The sequence below is a fragment of the Dermacentor silvarum genome, chromosome 3, assembly GCF_013339745.2.
Source record: "Dermacentor silvarum isolate Dsil-2018 chromosome 3, BIME_Dsil_1.4, whole genome shotgun sequence".
NCBI lineage: Eukaryota > Metazoa > Arthropoda > Arachnida > Ixodida > Ixodidae > Dermacentor > Dermacentor silvarum.
Genome location: NC_051156.1, coordinates 219,449,299 through 219,474,155, shown reverse-complemented (window position 1 = coordinate 219,474,155; position 24,857 = coordinate 219,449,299). Strand labels below are relative to the sequence as shown.

At 41.8% G+C, this 24,857-nt stretch overlaps 1 protein-coding gene across 1 annotated transcript; it reads right to left on the bottom strand.

The window, feature by feature from the left end:
- Nucleotides 1-493: 493 nt before the first annotated feature.
- Nucleotides 494-24,477, bottom strand: LOC119446695 (thioredoxin reductase 2, mitochondrial-like). Its single transcript, XM_037711199.2, is given in 14 exon segments — nucleotides 494-1,011; nucleotides 3,968-4,065; nucleotides 5,098-5,262; nucleotides 8,094-8,189; nucleotides 10,099-10,235; nucleotides 11,850-11,887; nucleotides 11,889-12,022; nucleotides 14,804-14,895; nucleotides 15,009-15,028; nucleotides 15,752-15,885; nucleotides 16,421-16,499; nucleotides 18,374-18,686; nucleotides 23,905-23,970; nucleotides 24,075-24,477. Coding segments are annotated over 14 exon segments (1,590 nt in total). The 5' UTR covers nucleotides 24,169-24,477; the 3' UTR covers nucleotides 494-887.
- Between the last annotated feature and the right edge of the window lie 380 nt (nucleotides 24,478-24,857).

The window sequence follows — 24,857 nt, the reverse complement described above, 5'->3', positions numbered from 1 at the left end:
CTTTTTTTTTTTTAACCGAATATACAGGTACCAATTGCATGTGTAATGCTTTCGCATATTTTCGCACCAGTTGGGCACATTAAAAAATGCCAAAGAGCTTGAACCATCACTGAGTGTGCCACCCGGTGCACTCAATAGCCACTGAAGAACAGTATTCAAGAAAATATGAGAGAGAAAGGAAATAAATGGACCACACAACTAGAATGCAGAGCAAATCAAAGTACTGCAAGATTAATTGTGCCGCCAATATGTTTATTTGATTCTATACTGCGTCTCACAAGTATTTCTGTGCACTTGTCATTTAGTGAAGCATGTGTGCTAGTTGTTTATTGTCTCATAATAATAGGGGAAATATATAGGAAAAGTTTCCTATCCTCCCTATGGTACAGCACCAGTACACTTTTTTTTTTTTTTTTCTTGCTTTGCATAGCAGATTTCAAAGTGCCATGGTGTTACTGCTCAGCAGGCTCAGCAGTAGCAGTAAAGCTCTGCAGAAATGTCTGCAGCCAACAGAACATTCATTCCACAAAAACATATCAATCATAATTACAAATTTATTGCAATCATAATAAACAATATTACAGTTAAGAGGATAAAACCACACCCCAGCTAAGCAATATGTATATATATATCTTCACAATATGTTTTCATCTTCACAATATAATAACTGTAAGTAATCTGTAAGAGTGCAGTGCGGTCACTGCTTCATCAGCTAAGCCCAAACCAACGTCTGGCTTTTAAGGGTTCAGCATCATCACAGCAGAGACAACTGCAACTTAAGTAGCTCCTATGTGTGCATGGAACGTCTGTGCTCTTTGTTTGAGCAGGCAATCAGCCATCTCAATACTGATCAAGCTGCTCTACAAGCACAGCCGTTCCGCTTAACCTCAGCAGCCCGTGACCTGCGGGTCCTCCCCAGACTGCTTTGTTATCCATAACTTGACGACTTCCTCAGCCACAGTTGGATGGATGCCTATGGTCTGCTCCAGGGTCTGTCTTGTCATACCACACCTGAAACAATGCCTAACATTTTCTATACTGCAACAAGAACATTAAATCACCGCAGGTGGTCTAAAATCAAGGATTGTGTAAATATTCGAAATTTCAAGTACTTAAGCTAGTACTTAAAATAGTCTTGGCTATTCGATTTGTACTCAATTAGAGAAATTACTATTTTAAATTGTCCAATACTCATTTCTGATTAAATATAAGGGATAAGAGCACTTGTTTGAACCTCATGGGAAGAAAGACAGATTCAAGTGGAGGCTATTCTGGACGATTCTGCTGCAGAAAAGCAGTGGTTGTTGCACACAGGCACCAGTTCCTGGCGAATGCAAGAGGCAGGCAACTTCTGCAGAACAACTTTCAGTCATTCAATAAGAATGCCTAGCTCTTAGACAGCTTACAAATTTGTTATCTCAATTTAGGCAAAGTAAATTGTTATTTTCCAGCCTCAATATGTCTGCATTCCTCTAAAGTCCAGTAACAATGACATTTCGCTTTGGCTAAATTCGTTATAAACGTAATGTGTATATGATATTAAAGTAATTATGGGATAGCTGCAGGGCTGACATTTGTATCATTTTCTTATTAGCAGCCTTTAAATTGCATCTATGCAGACAATGGTTAGAGGCAAGTCACCTTTGCGATTTTTTAGCACCAAAGGCAGCCGCAAGCATTCCCTAGTCTTAGAGGTGATGCCAAGGAGCCACACAGGTCCTGGGTCATGCGCCACTTCCAGCAAGCAGTAATAGTATTGCATTCGTCAGTTTCAATGTCAAAAACATATATTTTTGCATGCTTTTCATAACACATTCAATTTCAATGTAAAATTGCAATATAAACTTTTGTTATGTAATTGTAAATGCAGACGTTACAGTTCAAACATGACCTGCCGATGCGTGCTGAGTGGCAATTGTGTTCAAAAAGGTGTCACCTGGCACTTTTCCTTCCCACTGCTAGATGCTTAGTTTCATTATGTATTTACCATATCTGTCCGTGTTAACATCACAATTTCACATAAAGGACAAGTGAATGTGGACTAACTGGCGAAATGACATGCAAGAACAGCGCTGGAGGAAAAAGTGACGGCAAATTCCTAAGCTTGAAAGTCTTTTGCACACTACATGCACACTGCATGACTACATCCCAGCGACTGCACTGACATCAAGTGAATATCCTATGGACATCCACTGCCAGAAGATGGATATGCTCGGGATGTGCTGAATATGTCCTACGGATGTCTCTCACACAATGGTTCGGTCACACTTACCGTGTCCTGCACTTTCCGTGTCCAATGATGTCCACGAGGGACATCATGGGGACATGTTACATACATTTTACAAAAATATCAGGGCCTTTTGCACAGTGTTTGCTATATAGAATATGTTCGTAGCACACGCTGTGCGACATATACCACAGGCAGAGTGCCAATGCATCAAGAACAGATACATTACGTGCACATGCTGCATGTGTGCAGAACATGCAGAAGTGCAGAACATGCAGAAGTGCACTATACTCTTCATTCTTCTTAGCCTTTCTCCAAGCACAAGTGGCGTATTAAGCTAACAAGTTGTCAAAGTAAACTGCCTCAGAAAATTTACAAAGTATGATGTAAACATGAGCCACAGACAGACATGATACCTTCAGATTATAATTTGAATTTACAAAAAAAAAACATCATCCTGTTACAAGAGAACGCAATGACAAAGCCTCTTGGAGGACTACTATTCAAGTGTAAGCTGAAAAAATCACTGCCCAAGCACTCCGTACAGATGGTTAATCAGCGAAGCTGAAACATGCGGCCCCAGTGTTTATCACTGGGTTAATCCCGATGGTTCATTAAAGTCTTTCTCAGTTATTGGTTACGTCTTTGTGTTTCTAAGTGAGGTTACACACACGTTCGGTTGCAACGGAGAGAACGACATCACTGACGGTATGCCCGCAGTCCGCCGTTGTCGCATTGCCGCTTGCGATTCTTCAAAATTAAATTGCTTCAAAATTAAATCTGTCCATCACGTAAGACAATGAATGGCTCATACCCCTTTAAGTAATGGCTCATACCACCATAAACGCAGCCTCCCCATTACGACGACAGAAGAGATCAGCGCTGGAATGATGAGCGGCAACGCAGCCAGCTGTGGAAGAAGATGACACTCGAGCCCTTGCTGATGATGATAGTTTTCGGCGTGCAGGCGACAGACGGACGAATCGGCTAGCCACATACAGCTTCGCTGTAAAAGGCACAATGTAATGCGCACAATATCCTAATATCCTTGGGATGTCTGTGGTAGGACATCTGAAACTAGCGGATGTTCTATTTGTCTCCCATACATGTCTCACATACATGGACATTGGGACATGATTCGGATGTCCTGCTGAGAAAATGTTTTCACTTGGATTCTACCTTCTGGCCCTTTCACTTTATTTTTACCTTTGCATCCCTCATTTGCTCCCCAACCTTCTGTCTCCTGAAAAAACTCCCACATTTTCATTCATGTTAGTTTAGGTTGGTTCATCCATGTTTAGGTTAGTTATCCATGTTAGTTCATCCATGTTTATATCTAGCCATAACATATATCTACCAGGACATAAAGATTTCTTGATTGATTCTACAAGTTTAACGTCCCAAAGCGGCACTGGGGCAATGAGAGACGCCATAGTCGAATGCTCCAAATTAATTTTGACCAATCAGGATTCTTTAATGTGCATGTAAACCTAAGTACACGAGCATTTTTGCATTTAATCCCCGTCGAAATGTGGCCGCCGCAGTCGGGCATCGAACCTGCGACCTCGAGCTAAGCAGAGAAATGCCATAGCCACTAAGCCACCACAGCGTGTAAAAGAGAGAGAAAGGAGAGATATATTTCAAAACCATAGCAGGAGCGTAAACCAAAGGCAAGATATGTTTTTCATTGTTCTGCCAGAGCTAAAAGCAATAAAATGCTGTAGTTTTGCAGCTCCATACTTAAATGCAGCAGCGAAGCCTTGGATGACCTCCCCAGCATGGGGCCCTGTCATGTGTAGTCCCAGCACAGTCTGTGGTTCTGACAGTTTCACAATGGCCTACAAGAGAGAAAGAACAAATGGGGGACACTTCCTCCAACTGTCAAGAACCCAAAACTCACTCATCTGTCATGCACAGAAAAAAAGTTTTTGACAGACCTATGCCACTTTACAGAATAACTGACCAAAGACTATAGCAAAGCTGTCACATTGTGCTGCTTAAGAGGATCATGCCACCATGCCTTTGGAGACTATTTCATACACACAACATGCGCTGTTAACGGGATACCTCCTGCGCCACTGCCACCACCACTGTGTGCACCCAGCTCTGATTATCAAACTTCCTTAAATATTTCTCATTTTGTAAAGTAATTTTTGATGCCACCATTATCTTGCAGAGGAATTTAACTATTCAAGAGCAATGTTTCAGCTCTATATTTTTATTCCCCTGACTACAGCAATAGCTTTTTAAAATTTTGCCCTTTGGTAAGGGATTTTAGTGAGCCCGACAGTACTTTGTTGACTTTTTGTGACTAACGTAATTGACCCACATACTTTTCTCCATAGACACTATGCAATGTGGACTGTATTCTCACGTAAAATTTCAATGAGATTTCTAATTATCATTCAGCTACCATATTATCCTCTTCGAAATTGGCGCAATGCACTCCAATTAGTGATACTCAGAATTTCTTATGGCTCCCTGAACAGTGTCTTATCTTTAACTTTCTCCAATATCTTCTGCAAAGTACTTTTTCTACTCCTTCATATTTCGGTTGAAATTTTACTTCGCTTACAGCAATCGTTTCAAATGTCCCAGCGTGTATTGATTACATGTAATTAGCAAGACTGATAATATCTTGTGACTTTCATAAGTAACCCCTACCTTAATAACTCCCTGTGCATACTATATGTGATGTCCCCCTTACGCTCACGAAGTTTCATCTCCATCAGATTTTTAGTTCTCTTGCAGTTACTCTGGACACATTTTCTTTAGTATGTTTTCCAGTGCACACGCTCTAGTCTGGGTGTAAGATGTGATTCTAGCAGCATTTACAACTTCGATGTGAAAGCTTGCGGAAGTTAACATACCTTGATGTAGCAATGGCTGGCATCCCTCTGAGGCACAGTGTACTCCAGTGGCTTGTAGAAGGCATGCAGCACATCTATGTTTTCTTTGCCAACCGTCTCAATGGCATGCTCTTCAGATATGCCAACACAACCATATTCAAGTGGTGTGAAGACTGTTGTAGGAACCTAAGTTAAAGACACACAACAACTTTATCTTTTCAATACAGCAATAAAAGTAACACAGACACTTGCCAAGCCACTTGATACAAGGTAAGAAATCAGTGACAGACCTTTGGGGTTCTCACAGACAAATGTAACTTTACTCTCCCCTATCTTTTCTTATAGCCTGTTATTTTATTTTTATTTTCGCATGGTTACAAGACAGTTCAGGTGTCCAATGGGAACTGTGACAGTTAAGACGCCCGCAGTCCTTCATTTCCTCCCTCCTTTTGACCCTTAACACAACTACTACTACTACTAAGAACCCCCCAGATACATAAATGAATCTCAAAAAAGAACAACCATAAAATGCAAGTGTTGTCACTTTTTTTTTTTTATAACAATGCATATGCTGCCTAACAATACAACTATACATACTTTCTCATGCAAAGGCAGCAGTGGCTTTGCCAGAGATTTATTTTGCGAGGGGTTCTCCACCAGCTGCAGCTGCTGTAGTAGTGGCCTGTTGTAGCATGCCAAGCCTTTTGCTTAGTTAACCTCTCCAGTTATTATTAAAATTTATCTCACCCATGCGTACATATTTTCTCATGCTGGTTGATGTATATTGTTTTCTTGTAATACATCCATGGGATGCGCAGGTTGCGTGCACAATCGTTTGGCTATACGATGCAAATAGCATAACAAGCCACAGAGCGTTCAAGAGGCTCTTGCCCAAGGCTAATGGTCAGGCATAGTGCAGCACAAACTTTCTGAACAGTTTAGCTCAAAGGACCCCAAAAGGAAAATACCATCTTTTAGTTCCCTGATACATATATGTACTATCGACCAAAAGAGTTTACGGACCAAGGGATCTGAAAAAAAACTGAATATCTCCGCAGCCTCAAAACGCAGCCTGGTATTCCCATTTCCAGCCTCTACTGGTATATGCGAACAACATTGTGATGTACGGTTTTACTGGCTACTTTTAAAGGCTGCTAGAATATTTAGTGTTTTCTGAGATCCCATGGTCCGTAAACTTTTTTGGTCGGTAGTACATGCCACATATCAGCATACGCACCAGGTACGTGGGTGGAGGTGAGGGCAAGTTGTGTGCCCACTTCATGAACACCTGCACACTCGCCCATGTGCAAAGATCGGGACCCACCAAATTTCTTGAATAGCAGTGCATTCACAATTGCCAATGGCCACAACGGTTTACCCTACCCACTAGCCTGCTTGCCTTCATAATGCTTCTTGCACAGGAGTTGAAATTGCCCGACTAAATTGCTCTAATAGGTGTTAAGTTAAATACTTTAACCCCTTAACTGCTTTATTATCTTGACAATTTCTGTGCCCAAACTGCTTATTTAAAAAAAAATTTCATATTGAATATTTTCCTTCTAAAAAGCAAGCTTTCAGTGTTGAAAAAAAAAATTCAAGCACACACTAAGTCAAATTAGCATATCAAAGTTTATTATTCTCAAGATAAAGGAGGCCAGCTACCTGATGGTAATAAACAATAATGAACAGAGCAAGACGCTGCTTGAAAAGTTTTATCAAGTCATCAGGCAACGTTATATTGAATGCCTTACTAAAGACACCCGAAAACAGGAACTGAGGAAGGAGCCTTCATGGGGATGTCGATGCTCCGCCAACGACGTGCACCTGCAATAGTGTCTTCTGAGCAGTCTTCTTCATCTGATGAACTGCTAGTTTCAAAGTCATCGCTATTGTTTTGCTTCGAGAAACGAATTAAAATTCGGTTTCTGAATCACTATCGTCTAAAGAGCTGGACAACGGTGAAATGCTTCTTTTCCGCGACGACGGACCAGAAACAAATGCGTCGCCTCCACCGGACATCATTTTTTAAATGCGAGTTTCCCCCGAAAGAAATGTGAAACAGCGGTTCAAAAAACAGAAATTACCGGCCCAGTGCTGCCATCTGCGAAGCGACACATCAACTAGCCTGCAAATGAGCGTGTCTCGTTTAAAACGCTCAAAAGGAGATATTATCTCGAGCGGACGAGACTCGTCCAAAACAGTTTTGGGACAGTTCACCAAAGACGAGCTGTGTTCCTCTGAATCGGTTAAAGGGTTAAATATATTGAATAGCCCCTCTCTTCTTTTCACCACTCCATGCCCACCCCCAATTGGGACCAACACTGGCCCCTGCCATGCTTTCACATTCAACTCTTGCTTTTCATCCACGCCTTCACTCTAACAGCCTGCCTCCTGAATTTTTCTTATCTGTCAGAAGGAGGAGGGAAGGTTTCGTCAGAATATTTCTGAAGGGGGGCCCCCGGGTGTTCAAACCCTCGAACCCCACCTCTGCCTACGCCAATGAAAGTCAGTGTCTGCATGATGAAACAAGAAAAATATGTAAAGCTATCTCTCATAACTGCAACACTATTTTGTATGCTGGCACATCTGTAGCGTAAATGCAGTGAGTGTAGCCTCTGTTACTAAATGTAATATATCGCACTTAATGTTAACTGAGGCCATAACATTTTTAATATTAAAAGCGTGTCAGACGAGCAAAAACTACTGCCTAAAAGGAGCCTAGTGAACATCAGGCTCATGTCCGGGAACATATCTCGCGAGCATGTATGCTGACTACAACTTGCAGACCTTGTTTACTTTGTGAGTGCCTGCCGTATGACTACGAAGTAACTTTTTGTTAATAGATGCTTCCAACACAAAACAATTCCAGATATTTCTAACACAATTTTTTCCCCCTAGAGCATTGTTTATCGGCTGCAGGTTACATTAGCCATACATCAACCACTGACATAACACTACACAGCCAAAAAATAAACCAAAACATAATAAAAAAACTATGTGTGTGTTAGGGGACTTACGCTGTTGTAGTCCATGTACTCGGATGATACTCCAGCAAGGCGTCGTGCCAGAAGCTTACCAGCATGAATGGCGACAGGTGTAAGCTCAGGTTTTCCCTGGACATAAACCATGTAACACATCCTTATGATGACTTTCTAACCGAAATTTGAGAATTGAAAACTGCTTTGTTTTAGATGTAGCTTGGATACATGTTATGTGTTTTTGTCAATTTAAATAACTCAATTGGCATTGCTTTAATAAGTCAATTTATGTTCAGAACTTGGACATTTCAGGCATTGCATCTTGTAGAAGTGATGTGTGCCATGCCTTTCCAGAGGACTCACTGTAAATTACACTTTACAGCAAGCTTGATAATTTGTGTGTTTGACCCAACCTGAAATATCTAAGTAATTTTCAGACTCTAAATTTCATCGGATGCAAGAAAATACAGTGTCACTGAATAGGATACCAATGTAGAGTGCAAGGTGCTCATGCAGCCAATTATTTGCAGACCCTAGCAAATTTAAAAAAAAATGAAATTTAACTTCAATATGCTGTGCCCCCTACACCCTGTTACGGGCCGGGGTTTGGTGAACCTTCAGCAGCGTCTGCTTGGAGCTCGAACCAGGTTGACAATCGGAGAGGGTCCGGCAGGGAAGACGAGGTGACGTAAAAATAAGTAACAGAAGTTTAATACGTGGTTACGGGTGAACGGTGTGCTCCAAAGAAAACATACAAGAAACGTTCAGCATGCATGCACCTGCACGCTAGGGCAAAGAAAAAGTGTTCTCCCACGTGGCTGCTGAGTGGCTTCTTATAACCTCCACCATCCGGGCAGTCTCCCCCTCTCCTCTCCCCCACTGCAGGACAGGGCAAACCAGACGAAGTAGAGATGGTGGGTGACAGTAACGGGGTGAACGTCCTCAGTGGGGGATGTTTTGTCTCTGACCCTCACGACGGACACGTCTATTCATGTTGACAAGCAAGATTGTTAGGCACGCCGATTCCCACGCGTTTGCATGTGGTCGGGGCATGGCTGCTCTAAGTGAATCGTAACAACCCTCAATATTATAAAACATGTCATTGATTGAATATGATGACAATAGAAATCATGGGAAGGAATACTGGCAAGAGGTATAAAAGATAAAACATCTTTGTCTTTTTTATGCCAGTGATAAAAGGTTTTGATTCTAAGCGTCCCTCCCATTTGAACATTGGCGAGCTATAGGTTATTCCATTATTTAGTTCAGCTTCATATCTTCCAAGGAATATAGCAGAGAATAATAATTTTAGGTTTCACAACTCATGGGATACAAATACTTGAGATTTGTAAAAAAGAAAAAAAGTAGGAAAAAAGAAGAAGAAAAAAACATACTTCACTTGCGGACAACTTTCTGTGGCAATGAAAGGAAAGCTAGATGCCCAGAGCTTCTGCACACTTTTCATTTCTTTGAAGAGACGCTGGATCAACGCAGCTTTCACGTGCAAGGGTTTCGCATTTGTCCGGACACGGTAGGGAAAGGCCACAAAATAAGTCAACTCGATACTCAGTCATGCGTTTTGTCTTATTAGGTGTTGTAAATAAGGTGTTTATGTTTTCTCTTCCCCAGCCTAAACTAACATGGATGAAAATGTGGGAGTTTTTTCAGAAGCGCTCTCGCTTGTGCGCGCTTCGCCTCTGTAGTTTTCCCTTCATTGCACTGACAGTTGTCTGCAAATATGTAGCAACCAATTTTTCTATTGCTTGGTTTGGAGCAAGATAGAGAAAAAAAATGAGGGACAGGGAACTTTGTCCTGAAACAGAAAGATGAAAGTATGGACATCTAGAATACCGCTACCACTGCCAACACACACACACGCACACACAAATGCACGTGCACACGCCGCTATGAACAGTAACGTAGTGTTAAGCGTCACAATCAAAACACGCTGAAAAATCTTGAAGCAAGAAAAAGGCAGTGCTGCTAAATTTTGTGGTTTCACAAGGTGGCAAATTAATACTACCCAAAGAGCATGCACACTCACGTCTATCACATCACCAATGGCATAGACGTTGCTGACAGATGACTGCTCATTCTTGTCAACAACAATCTTCTTATTCTTGGGATTCACATTAACTTTGACGGCATCCAGGTTAAGACGTGATGTTTCTGCTTGTCGCCCTGCACATTCAAAGCAAGAGCATGATGCAGAACTTAGAATGTTGAGAACCAGCACATGACTCAGCATGACCTCCGAGATTAGACGGTGCCTGGGCACGCACTGAAAATCTTAGAAGTCATGATCTCAAATCAGCATATCATAGCTGCTGACTATACCAGGTGCGCGCATCACCTGCTTAAGTGCTACTTAAAGCCTGTTAATAATGACATTAAACAATTACCAACACTGTAGCTTTGCCAAGATTGTTTCGATAGTACAGACTGCTTAATATAACAAATATTGCCAAAGTGAAATGTTTTTACAGTTGACATCTAATGAAATGTGAGCTGTCAGGAAGCTTCTATCAGATGAAGCAGCAGCAGCAGCATAGGCTTTTGCTGGCAAACTTCTCTTGCAAATATTTCTTATAAGAAAGAAAAACAAACTTTTTTGCTCCCTTGCACTTTTTTTGAGAGGAAGTTACCCTAATCCTTATGCACAAATGTAGCCATACACAGCCAACAACCAAATTACAGATATGTTCAACATATAAAAGCTTGCTAAAATGCAGACATTATTTGCGCCTTCAATTTAAACAACTAAAGTGTACCTATGTGACATGTAGAAGGGCAGTCTCCTTCATTTTCACTGTGTGCCCAATGCACCACCTGAGAACAGTTTGTTTTCCTTCTATATGTGGTGTCAGAACCTGCAACACACTGAGAAAATATATGGCCAGTGGATGCTAGAATTACGCCAGCCACTAAGCATATGTGTGTGTTTTAATGTTATGTGGTGTGGATGACATCAATACATGCTGTTGCTTGTGTTCTTATGACTCTATTAGTGACTCAAAATCAAGAGGACAAGAGCTCAATCTTACTCTGCACACAGCATACATATATTTTTTTGCTAAAACATACCTGCTGTGCACTGAAGCTTCAACACACAAACACAGTCTACCTAGAATATCACCATGGAGCATCTATACCGTACACATTCATGCTGAAAATGTAAGGAAGAGGAGCTTGCCCTTTCAAGCAGCCATCACACAATAAAATCGTAACAACTAGTGCTAAATACTAGTCTGCTTCTATACATGTTTCAGTGTGTGCACACTCTTTCAACAGATGGGAGCTGTAAAAGGAAATCTAGAACTCCTTCACGCCATACATGTTATACTACTATGGACCCCACTAGTGATAAGCAAACACATACATGCACACGCATGTAAACACACGCAGCACAGCTTTTCTCGGTCTAATTCAATAAGCATGTAATCTGCAGTTCATCCCTATGCCACACAAACAGCTACCTTCCTTTTCACACACATCTGCAGTTGAACATGAACTGATGAAGTGACACACTGTTTCCCACGTCTCTTCATGCCAAATGTGCAATGCAAAAGCCAATGAGACAATGTGCCATAACCTTGTTTGGCCAAAAACATGTGCATGTGTCGGGCAAACTTACAACTACAAAAGCATTTAAATGACTGCATGTGTTCAGATGAAAAGACGGAAGAGCTACAACTTGTTAAGCGGACAAGTCCTTGGTTTTGCTTGTAAATACCGGTGAACGATCCTACAATTGATAGTGCAAATATGTGCATGTAGACCTGAGTTGCAACTCACCAACAGCTACCAAGATGGTGTCAAAGATGTCCTCCTGGATTTTGCTCATCAGAACTGCACCACTTAACCTTCAGCTTGCCATCTGGCAGTTTGGTCACCTCCTTGGGCAGGCACTTCCAGAGGAACTTTGTTCCTTCTAACGTCATGTGGTCAGTCACTAGCTTGGCCATTTGCTAAATGGGAAAGAATTCATGTACAGAGCTGACAACCAAGAATAACAGAATAACAGGGTGTGACCAAATGAATAGAGAGGCGAGGATCCTAATAGTCATAATCAGGTCATGGTTGTGGAACATAAAACCCCATATTTTTTTAGGTTTTCTGACTCGGGAAGTATTTGTGGGCTAGTTAATTGGCCATTACCATTCTAAAGGCTGCGCACTTGTTGAGACATGGACAAACGCTAAATCGTACAAGCGTTAGTAGTCACACAAACAGAACTTGTTGAGGCATGGACAAACACTAAATCACAGAAACATTAGCACTCACACAAACACAAATGTTCACGTTCGTGTGATCTAGTATTCATCTATGTCTCAACAAGTGTGCTGCCCTTAGAATGATAATGGTTTGCCGAGTTGCAACTAACGTGTTAAACTTGCTATGCTCACTTTGTCTTTCAAGGCACTATCTCAGGGTCAATTTAACAGCTATACATGGAGCATTTGTTAAGTTCACTTAGCTTTGAATGTACATAATTAGGCTGAAACTTAAACACCAGAAGTAAAATGAAATTATGTCTTGATAAACTTTTTAAAGCGCAAACAAGCAACAAGGCACAAAAGGAGGTCAGACAAAGGACAGCGCCTGTCCTGTGTCTGACCCTCCTTTTGTGCCTTGTCTCTTGTTTGCGTTTTAAACAGTTTATCAAGTATGCACCAACTAGGCCCACAGAAAGTTTTTCTAAGCCATATGAAATTATGTCATTAAACTTTTCACACTGTTCTTCATCAAAAGGACAAAAAATTAAACATCTTAAGAGAATTGATATATACAAGCCTGTTTCAAATCATGCCATGAAGTGCATAGCAGTATATGACAGCAACAATATTCAAATTTAAAGCTCTCACAGTCATCGTGTATTTTCATGAGGATGTTGAGCCTCTCTTTATTACAGTCGAATACCGCTACAACGAAATTCATGGGACACGCGAAAACATTTTGTTATGGCGGAACTTCGTTGACGCGAAATTAGTATGTACTATATACGTACGCCAAACGGCAAAGCAGGCATACGAAACCGAAACCATCGTGCCAGGAAATCTTCGCGATGGCATGGGGGCAAAGGTTGCGACTGTACCGAAGGCAGGTCAATAAAGTGTCAAACGAGAGAATGCATTTTGCACCGCTTACTCATTTTGCGGCACATGCACCGTCGCAACGAAGCGGTTTGAATTATCACAATATAATGGCATATCAATGACGAAGTCAGCAAATTTGACAAGCTTGCCCTTACCAGAAGTTTTATTTCCAGAAGTCGGTCAGCCTGGATTGTAAGACGGCAAGCAAAGGCGTTACGCGAGTTTCACAGTCCGTTAAAAGAGCCATCACAATGTCATTGTCATGGGCTCTGATAACATTTAAGATAAGGTCAAAAGGATCCATTACTTTCAAAGCAGTCGCCGGAGTCAGTGTGTCTAGGCGGGTTGTCATTTTCCCCAGACGACGAGACGTTGGCATCATGTTGACAACAGCGGATGCGTCACGGCCGCCATATCTTGAAAGCAATCTGCGCCGTGCACAAAGTGCGTGCTCGGGTGGGCCTCATCTCAAAGCGATCTGCGATGTGGGCAAAGTGCACATTATTGCCGGTAGAGTCGTGTGCGCTGTGCTTTGGACGTTTAGTTCGCGTTGAAGCGAGAGACGGCACGAAGCTCAATTCGCTCGCTGCTATTGCCGCGCCTTCTCATTCCAGCATGTTGACACCGAGTTTCCGTGGTCATTGAGCGAGATGTGTTCATGTTTACCTGTGCGAGCGTGACACCGTGCTTGGTAATTTAGTCAGTAAGCGAATGTTTACAAGTTCATACGGTTGATAAAACTACGATCCTTTATTCGTAAAGCTGTCTACTAATCTGATATAACAATCGATGCTTCGCCTTTCGGGCGAAACTGTGAAATTGTTTCCTTCCGCTTTCTGCCGCAGGCGATCATATGTGCCTTCTCATTGCCCCCCCCCCCCCCCCCCGAGAGAGAAATTTACGCTTCTTCGTTGGCGTAGCCATTTCAACCGGACACACGCCACAGAAAACGGCAGTGATTGTGGTGATCGTGTGCAGTCTCGCGCAGGCGCGTGACGACAACGCGTGGCTATGGATTGCAGTGGCGTAAATCGGTACTTAGAACTTGATTTCCTTCGCGAAAACCTCGTTCGAGTGGACATACGATCGTCACAGCTTTGGAAAGGCCTTCTAATTTGACTACTCGGCAGTTCCAATTTCAATTCAGTCCCAGTTTCGTTCTCGAAAAGTTCGTTGAAGTGGAAATAGCGATTAAAACACCTTCGTTATGGAGAGACTTTTTTGTATTAGTTTCTATGGGCAGCTGACGGGGAATCGGAAAATCTTCGTTGTGGCGGGAATTTCGTTGTAGCGGCATTCGTTGTAGGGGGATTCGACTGTACATACATGATGCAGTGGTGCGTACTTTTCTTTTTTTTTTTAATGATGTTGGCCTCCCTACAGTTGTTTAACTTGTTAAATAGAACATTCAGCCTTTCTACCCTACGCCATGAGCTGGGTAGCAGATGAACGCTGAGTGTTCTAAATGAAAAGCGATTAATAGAGTCGTTGTTTTGGAAAAGGAATAATTACGGAGTTACACTAACATTTGAGCTAACGCTGCCGACATTTGCCATTTTTTTCTATATATAATGGATGCCAAAAAGTTGCCAGTAAATGAATTAGAAAGGTGTGTTACGTTTTTCTATCTGAGATAGAAAACAATAAATTTACCTGGTCAAACCCACGTAGGCAAATGGACCTCACCATCACAGATGTGTCATAGCCCAGTCCATTCAAGAAGCCAGCACATTCTAATGCAACATCTGTTAACCTAATCAAGGCATGACATTCAAAGAAGCATCACACAAAGTGTGAGGAGATCAGATATCAAATATAGTAGGCTTGGTGTGCCACACAGCTACCACAAGAAGGATACAGCTCGCACCAATCACCAGTCTGAAAAAGCAAGAATCAAGCTGTCATGTAAAAAAATGCGCCACGTGGTGCTGCGTATGAGCAATAACATATTGCACACTTTGTCTACTCAAGCTAAGTAACCATGTTTTAACAGGTTACATTATTTAACAAGCCTTCAAATAAAGAACCAGCTTTACCGCACACTTGTGTGGTAGGTCTCAAAGAACAGCAATGTTTCATGACGTATACCTGAGCAAAGGCACTGATGCTCAAAGCTGTTTCAGATGTCTGACAATTCCTCAAAACTATTCCCAGGTTGTCAACGCAAAACACAAAGAGTGGATTTTGGTACCTAACGCAGATCACTGCCCCCTTTCCCCCCACCACTGCTCTACTTTAGAGAAAGCTTTGATCAGTGGCTTGACTACAAGTGGCACAAACAGAGTAAAAATGTTGACAACAGCCAGCGTTTTTCTTTCTTACATCATAAATATGCTGCTTCAGCCTGCTTCCAAAATAGCCAACTTTGTCAATGTATATTGACTGTGGTTAGCGTCCTTAATTTTCTTCGGCTGTAGTTTATTCCTGACCAGACAAGCTTTCACCAAACACTCAAGTTCATAAAACTACCAGATGGTCAAACAGTAATCCCTAAAACACAGCTAAGGTCAATAAATAAAGAGAAGGTAGTAACTAAATGTCCACAGTTAGTGAGTGTGAGAAACACATAGAGCTAAAAAGAGAGCAGAGATAAATGCTCACGTTTTTCCTGGTGGGTTCTCGAGGGAGAATATGTCATCTGATGTAATGGCATGGTCTGAGAGACCATGTATATCTGTCGGAATGATTGGCCTGCCCCCCACAGCAATCACAAACTTGTTGGCCACGAGGATTTCCTGTCCATGAGAATTACCAAAACGAAGAAAAAAAAAAGAAAAAGAAATTATGTTCACCGAGACTTCTTAAATTTCATTGTGCAATCACTAAAATGAGCTGCTTATTATATGAGCTTGTGCTGAAGCAAAAAAAATTAAAAAATGCCATCAGATTTTTGGAACCTTGCAAAATCACAACCTAATTTTTTAAGCTTCTAGTAAAACAAATTCCTCTCCCAGACTCCAATTCCTTTGATGCTGGGCAATGGCTCTGGTAATCAATTAATGCAACTTTTATAATTATCTCACAATAAACAGATATAATTAACTCGCACATGCTTGTAGCCTTCCCCGTACCCATCACCCTCTCTATCCCTTCCAATTTTTTGCACGCTACAACTTGCTATTCCTTGGATTGAAGCAAACATTTTCAACATTGCACTTCCAGTGTTGACAGTTCAGGCACATAAGCTTTCGTCGGGTCCTGGCCACAATAACAGCTTTGCTTTAATAGCGTGTTAGTCCAAACACACTACTTTCCAAGACAAAAACCAACCTCTTTGCCATCGGGAGCCTGGGCGACAATCTTCTGGTGCTCAAGAAACCTTCCATGAGCATTATAGTAGTCCACCTTCCTGATGTAAAAGAAAACAAAGCATAGCTACAATCAAAAGTGTTTGAAGGGACAGCAAAGAAAAAAGCTTGAGTCATCAGCATTATTTACTGCAAGGAGAAGGCCTATTATGAAGAGCTAATAAAACTTTTCTACAGCCTCAAGAAAAAAAATAGAGTGACAGTTTGGGTGAGCTGGTGGTCTGTGCTGTTGCAAACCTTAATATGAACTAGACAGGCAAGAATGTAAACATACACACACATAGGTAGTGCTAGTTCTGTGTATAACAGTCAGTGCATGTATGTTTCCTTTTTGAAATTAGACCAAGTACTCATGCTGCCATTAATTTCTTCTCGGCTTGCCAAATTATCTTGTGACTGATGCAACCAATGTCTTCAAGTGCAGATTTTTTGGGATAAGGTCATCCACTTTGCACTTTCGCTAGAAGGAAAGGTGGCAGTTGAAGGTGGCTGCTTTAGATGTGAGTGTAATGAACTGGCAAATCATGGTTACATCTTGCCCAGGGTTTTCTTTTTTTTTTCTTTTTTTTACCCCGGTCACTGACTAAGTCACGGTGAAAAACACAGAGCAAAGCCGATACGGGATCCTTGGTCACATTAAGGCAGACAAGAGGAGTTTGTCGTTTTTATACCAAGAAGTGACATAGGGAGCGATAGTATATAGCAGGTAGGTTCCCACCTGTCCCGTTGATAGTGTCTGCCCAAGCAACTGTGTCATCAGGGTTGACTTTGGTAACTTTTAACAGATCTTTTTAACAGTAACTTTTTCACAGATCCAACATGCAACTTTGGAAGTAGTTTTTACATATGGCAAAATTGAAAAAGACTCAGTATGTAAGCAGGTGGCAAAGCTCAAAGTCATCTTTGATAAAGTAGTCAAAACAACTCTGAAAAGTTGTATTGAACGTATAAATTAACATATATATGTATAGTTGGTTGTATTTCATGTGACTGGTCTAATGTAGTTTGTCCTTCTCCTGTGTCCAGTTAAGGCTATTGTTTACAACAAAACAGCAGAAACATGACGTGCACAGCTTTATGCCACTACAGTGGTGGTATCAAAGGGGCAAAATCATGGAGGGCCAAATTAATTAAGTGGTCACGCAGATTCCCTTGTAGTGATGTGCCTGCTGCTGATAGCAATTACATCTGTCACCATTAAATCACAAGCATAGCTTGTATACGGCTGTCTACTAATATAGGAAACAGATTGTGGCCTCTGTACAGCACCACTGGCCTTCCTCATGGCAAACAGCAGAAGCAGTTCTTTCTTACAACGAACCACTATGCTCCATCATTGCACTTTGAAGCTCCAGCTCAAGGATGAAAAAACTTGACATAATATTGGGGCGCGTAAAATTCTCTAGGCTAAGATACGACTACACTGCCTTTTGCTGTTGCCTGTGAAACTGCCAGAAACTTGACTATACTAAATTCAATATATTGTTACATTGAGGAAGTCACATATACAGGTGCATTTACAATATATATAAGAGAGGCAACGATACATCAACAAGATGGTTGGCGAGACCAATTCTACCTCTACCTGTCAAATCGTCTTCTTCTGCCACTCTTGGTTGCACCATAACAATATAATCACGCAAAATAGTCTGAGGAAGTCAAGGCAACATATCTGCATAAATAACAGCAGCACACAGAAAGCACCATTTATCATTTAACAATTAGGTACCTTCTTGTAAGTGCTGATGCATATATAAATCTGCTGTCCAAGAGCTCTGGTTTATCACTTGATAGATTGCTTTAAACTTTCTGGGAGTTTCTGATGGGCTCGTTCTACAGCCAATTTTCCTACCACATGATTTGTTTTACAGTGTGCACATCTGTGTTTAATCAAGGTGTGATCAAAGGGACACACTTCTTGTTCAGCTGCACTCGGTGTCCCCAGTTAAGAGACCGCACATGTGCTTGCACTGCGTTTCTCAGAGTGGCCCAGTCATGGTTCTGCCTGGATTTCGCTCCACTGTCCTGGCCTGTTGAAACTTGGCCAGGCAGCTGCCAGCCGTAGAGTGGGGCATCCTTCAGGGCTTCACCCAGCAGTGCTGCCTGGTGGAAGAGCTTCTTGGGTATGCAGCCAACATTGACACAGGTGCCCCCAAGTCCCCACCGGCTGCCTCGAGGCGAAGGCGACACAGCGTCCAGCACAGCCACTTTCATGCCGCATGCCTGTGCTGCATTCAAACACCAGTCAGAGGGCACATTTTACAATCACAGGCATGCACACACAGGAGGTAACAGGGGCAATGTCTTACCCCAGATCACCACAGCCCACTATAGGAGGTGCCAATTTTTGTTATAATGTTTGGTGCCTGCAGAAGCCATGATGATGATGAATGCAGTGTTTTGTGGCGCAAGGGCCAAGTATGGCCAAAGAGTGCCAGGCTAGTGTTAATGTGTTCGAATTGGAGCAATGAAGCCACACACACCTGTGAAAGACAAGTAATTTGGAGCACTGTTGACCAATCTGCAAATCTCAGAATTTGAAAAATATGACAATCAAAGCCAAAGAATACTAATATTTGACAAAATATACTAAAACCTTTTGGTTACTCAACATGTGTTGGTGGATCTTTTACTAAAGAGTTTACTGATGAGATATTCACGTAATACAGCCAAAATTTTTGTTGCCTTGATACATTGATTAGGTGGGTATCTCTGTATCATCATCATCAGCCTATTGACCCTTTTCGCGGTGATCCCGTGGGCGCTGCCATATTTTATCACATGGTCAAGCGTCCATTGCTTGCCTCAGCTGACTCTGTCGCCTCCGTGTTTACAATGGATGTGCATGATGCCCGGTTTGGCTCAGGAAACCTCTGTTTTGGGAGATATCGTAGACGCTGATTGGGTGGTCGACACAAAGCTTTAGCCACAGCTTCAGAGGACATGTAAAAGCACTTTTGAAGCTCATTAAGCTTTGTCCAAATGGTAGCAACGTATATGGTGCTTGTTCTAAAAACGAGGCTAAAAATGTATTCCAAGCTAGCCAAGCTTTCCGCTTAGGAATTGAATCAGGATCAGTGTGCTTTGCTCTTCGTTCCTTATTTGACAAATACTTAGAAGCAGCGGCTTGTCACGTTTCTGACTCAGTTAAGTTCATCGGTGCCAGTCACTATCTGATTATTTTCTGCCTAATCACTAGCGGGTATGCTCAGTTGCAACAGATGTGTTCTTGCTACACACAAGGCTTGGAACGTTTCTGTTCGGTTATTTGAAATAGCTTGTAGCAAATACATAGTATTGCTAGTAACTCGCATACGCCTGTGAACCATCACGAAACATTCAGCTTCGACCATTCATGTGCTGTCAGTGTAGTAAAAAAAAATTATGGGGTTTTACATGCCAAAACCACCATATCATTACGAGGCACGCCCGTAGTGGGGGACTCCGAAAACTTTCGACCTCCTGGGGTTCTTTAACGTGCACCTAAATGAAAGTACACTGGTGTTTTCGCATTTCGCCCCCATCAAAAAGCGGCCGCCGTGGCCGGGATTCGATCCTGCGACCTCGTACTTAACAGCCCAACACCATAGCCACTAAGCAACCACGATGGGTATGTTGGTGTAGTTGCTGTTATCCATGCTTTGGTGCATTGATTCAAGTGTGCGCCCATTCACATATGTTTAATACATTCGTGATGGAGTGTGCGCAAGCTTGCGTGAGAGTTGGGGTAGATGTGTGTAGACAATGTGCATGAAACTTACTATGTCAGGAAGCGGCGCTACTCCCTCTGTCATTGTTTAACGAGCAGTACTCACTCTTGCCGACGTTCCGGGGTTGAAGTCTTTGGAGGTTAGCGATACAATGCTGACGTAAATTTTGTATAATTTTTGTGAAAAGTGCTTTTTTTTTTTTTTTTACCCACGAGAAAGTCGTACATTGAGAAGGGCCAGCAACAGAGGCTGTCCGTATGTAGCAACGGTCCGTGAAATTGGACACACATATTCATTCCATTCCTTAATATGCCAGTCACTATTTTTGCAGCCAGCTACTGCAGACGTCTTCAATCCACCGCTCCACATTTTGCAGCATGAATGGAGCACAGTGCGTGAGCAAACACCCAGTCGCATTTGCGAGAGCTGGTCGCACGGAAACAGGGCAGAAGCGCCAATGGTTTCGTATTCATGCACTTTCACTGAGGCAACGTATGGCGCGCCGTCGAAAGCGCCATCTCGTTTCTCGGGAACAAACTGCTCCGCGAAAAGGGTCAATATTTATGTCCACTGCAGGACGAAGGCCTCTCCCTGCGATCTCCAATTACTACCATCTTGCGCTAGCCGATTCCAACTTGGGCCTGCAAATTTCCTAACTTCATCACCCCACCTAGTTTTCTGCCGTCCTCAACTGTGCTTCCCTTCTCTTGGCACCTATTCTGTAACTCTACCCTACGCATTACATGGCCTGCCCCAGCTTCAGTTTTTCTTCTTAATTTCAGCCAGAATATCGGTTATCCCCGTTTGCTTTCTGATCTACACCGCTCTCTTCCTGTCTCTTAACGTTAAGCCTAACATTTTTCGTTACATCGCTCTTTGTGCGGTCCTTAACTTGTTCTCGAGCTTCTTTGTTAAGCTCCAAGTTTCTGCCCCATATGTTAGCACCAGTAGAATGCAATGATTGTACACTTTTCTTTTCAGTGACAGAGGTAAGCTCCCAATCAGGATTTGGCAATGCCTGCCGTATGCACACCAACCCCAATTTTATTCTTCTGTAAATTTCCTTATCATGACCAGAGTCCCCTGTGAGTAATTGACCTACATAAACATACTCATTTACAGACTCTAAAGGCTGACTGGCGATCCTGAATTCTTGTTCCCTCGCCAGGCTATTGAACATTACCTTTGTTTTCTGCGTATTAATCTTCAACCCCACTCATCGCTGTATCGGGTAGGTCCAAATAATTGACAGGCTTGAAAAGTCAGGCTATAAAAAAATCTGTCAGGAACTGTGTTTGTGTTCTTTCGATATCAGTTTTGCTCTAAACAAGACATAAACAAAAAAAATTTTAATTAATGGTGTCAATACAACCCTAAATAAGGTCTAAATCTCCAGCATTTTACTATAAAATCATAAAAATTTACAGGTATGCCTATGCCTTCATTTATAATGTAAGAATGTAATGTGAGCTTTGCTTTCCTCCCTACAAAAAATTTCAACAGTGGAATTTTATTGGTTTCATCTATGATATACTGGTAAAACAGATATGTCTGTATTGGTCTATTGGATTATGAAATAGACTTGATACACTGATAAAACAGATAGCCAGTATTGGCCTACGAAACAATAGACCTAATACACTGATAGCCTGTTTTTATCTATTAGATTATAAATGTATTGGTGTAGACAGGAGCACTCTGTACCAAAGTGGTTTGTTCTACAAAGGCATATTGTTCATTTTAAAAAAGACGCTTTCTAGGCGAACCCTCCTGGACTTTGCTAACCGTGGTTGCTGCAGATGTCTTTCCAAATAGCTCACCTGCAGGACAGCATTCATACAACGAATCATACCTATATATATATATATATATCTGTACTACCCTTACAGATGTGCCAGCGGCCAGCTCTGTCCTCTATGAAATTACGCAGTGAAGCAACGAACGGTACCTAAATATTCTCAGTGCAACAAATATACAGCTTACTACACATCAATTCCTTTATTCAAGCAAAGCCATGATTCTTGATGTTTGGCATCTCTGCTCCGTCGGCTTCTTGCCAAGCAATATTTACCAATACATGTTCGTATCATCATCACTACTTCTATTGCTTTAATTGGAACTTATAAAGCATTTTATTTCCTTTATAGAACACTGTATTGCCCTGTAGAAGAGGCTACAGGACCGGCCGAAGTATCTATGGGACCTGTACATTTTGCTATTGGACTTATAATTCTTATGTAGTACAAACAGAAATTTTTATTGAAATTTTAAGCAGCTGTTTAGAAGCAGCTGTTTAGAAAGTTGGCTTCGCAGCTGGACTGCGAGGCAGAAGGCACAGGGCAGAAGAGGGAAAGATAGGAAGGTCTGGAGAGATGCACCCTAGCAAGTGCATACTATATGATCACAATAATAAGTTTTGTCTTCACACATAGAATCTAGAGCAAGCTTATAAATGCCAATCTTGATAAGCTCAAAGTCAACCACAAACTGAGCATTTGTCGGGATGTCAGTGTGATGCTTTCAATGATCAGGCACAGTGGACAATATACAGGGTGTTTCAGCGAACACTTTCGAAAATTCTTAAAGGTTGCCTGTGGCAGATAGCACAATTCTAGTTCATGAGCTGGTCTACTCGAAGAGGCGGACACTATTTGCACAAGAAATTGACATGCATAATCGAATAATTAACAAAAATTCACTAATTAAGTTTTTAACTAATTACCTGATGGCCCATATTGCAATTTACAAATTGTAGCCGTGGAGTTCGCAAGGCGGATCCACTTGGAACGAATTCTCAGGATGACACCAGCTTCGAGATATTAATTCCCGAACATTGCGGAGAAATGCATTGGGCGTTCCAGTTAGTTTTGTGCTTCAATGCATAAAGCGATGCTTTTAAGCCAGTAACTACAACACCAATGCATTTCTCCGCAAAGTTCGGGAATTAATATCTGGAAACTGGTGTCATCCTGAGAATTAATTCCAAGTGAATCCGCCTTGCGATTTCCACGGCTACAATTTGTAAATTGCAATATGGGCCATCAGGTAATTAGTTAATAACTTAATTAGTGAATTTCTGTTAATTAGTCTATTATGCATTTCAATTTTTGTGCAAGTAATGTCCGCTTCTTCGAGTAGACCAGCTCATTATTTATAATTGGGCTATCTGCCAGAGACAACCTTAAATAAATTTTGAAAGTGTTCCCTGAAACTTGTCCATAAGGTACTAAAATTCACAGAATACCAATTTACCCGAGATGTGGACAGCAGCAAAAACGCTGGTTTCAATATCTTGTGACGTTTTGTCCAACCACAACTTACACAAATGTTTTCATGTTACATGGGTACTCTTGTAAAGAAAAATTCAAAAAGGCTACATGTTAATAAGCTACGTAGCTGAACACTTTGCATCAGCAGCTAAGTGCATCGGTTGCATACTGTGAACTGCAATACATACTAATTATACGTACTCTCCAATTAAACACTGTGATGCCAGGTGGCGCCACCAATCCGACCACTTGTATTTACGTCTCCGGTAACCCGGGTTACGTCTAGACAAGATATAAATTCTTTAGCGTGCTACCTGCTATGCGTATATGTTCGCGTTAAATGCATTGTACTACACTACAGAAAATGTACCAAGACAAGTGGCAGCAACAAAGCACGACACCAGAAAACTATTAACGCCGCTGACATGTTTTCTTTCTCGTCGCGAGCGGCATGATAGAACGCTTACCTTCCTTTGCACATGCAAGACCGCCTGACCCTCCACCGATGACAATCAGGTCGTAGCTTTTCTGTCCTATATTTAAGCGACATAAAAAGAAAATAAAAGCAGCTTGACACTCTTGCATATCGTAATATCAGCAAAGTCGCATTGTTCAGGCATGAATAATGTATTCTCACCTTGCGTCGAGTATTTCATTGTGGCCGAAATAATGGGAGACGATTTGAGCCATTCAAGCCCGTAACACCCACGCCTGACTAAAGCACATGCCATGTCGCTTCCAATCGAACGTTAATTCTCGCGAAATTAAAGTCAGCCTCGTGGTCGGTCACATTGAACGTGCGGACGCTGCAGCAGACGACAAGCGGCTTCTCTCGTTCCTACGTGCCGCAGCCGAGCTCTTTCGCTACGACATAGCTGCTTCAAACGAAACAGTAATATTGAACATACGATTCTTAAATGACGCCGCTGGTTGAACGTCTACTAATCTACTTACAAGGCCAGTCGCACATAATTTCATACAATCATTGCATAAAGAACCAACTGTATGGCCAATCGCAACAACGACGGTACCGATCGGTACGCACGATTGCATAAGAATGTAAACAAAGTTAAAGCGACAAAATTAAAAAAAAAAGTTAGAGCCATACGACTGCACATATTTATTCGACTAAGGGTTAAAAAAAAGAAAACAAGGTAGAATTTATTGGTTGTTTACGCAGTATATATTACGGAACCACGGTCACGTGTGGTCTATTGTGGTCTATGAACCACGGTAACCACGGCATAAATGAAAAACGCCTGTCTGTCTCCGGTCGTTTATCAGCAACCTTTAGGAGCACGAGGGCGCTATCAGTCTTGCATTTCATTGGTGGAACGGGTCGAACGTAATATTAGGGACAAATGTGTGTTCACTTATGCACCTTATATTTTAACTGTATTAATAAACAGTAAATACGTTC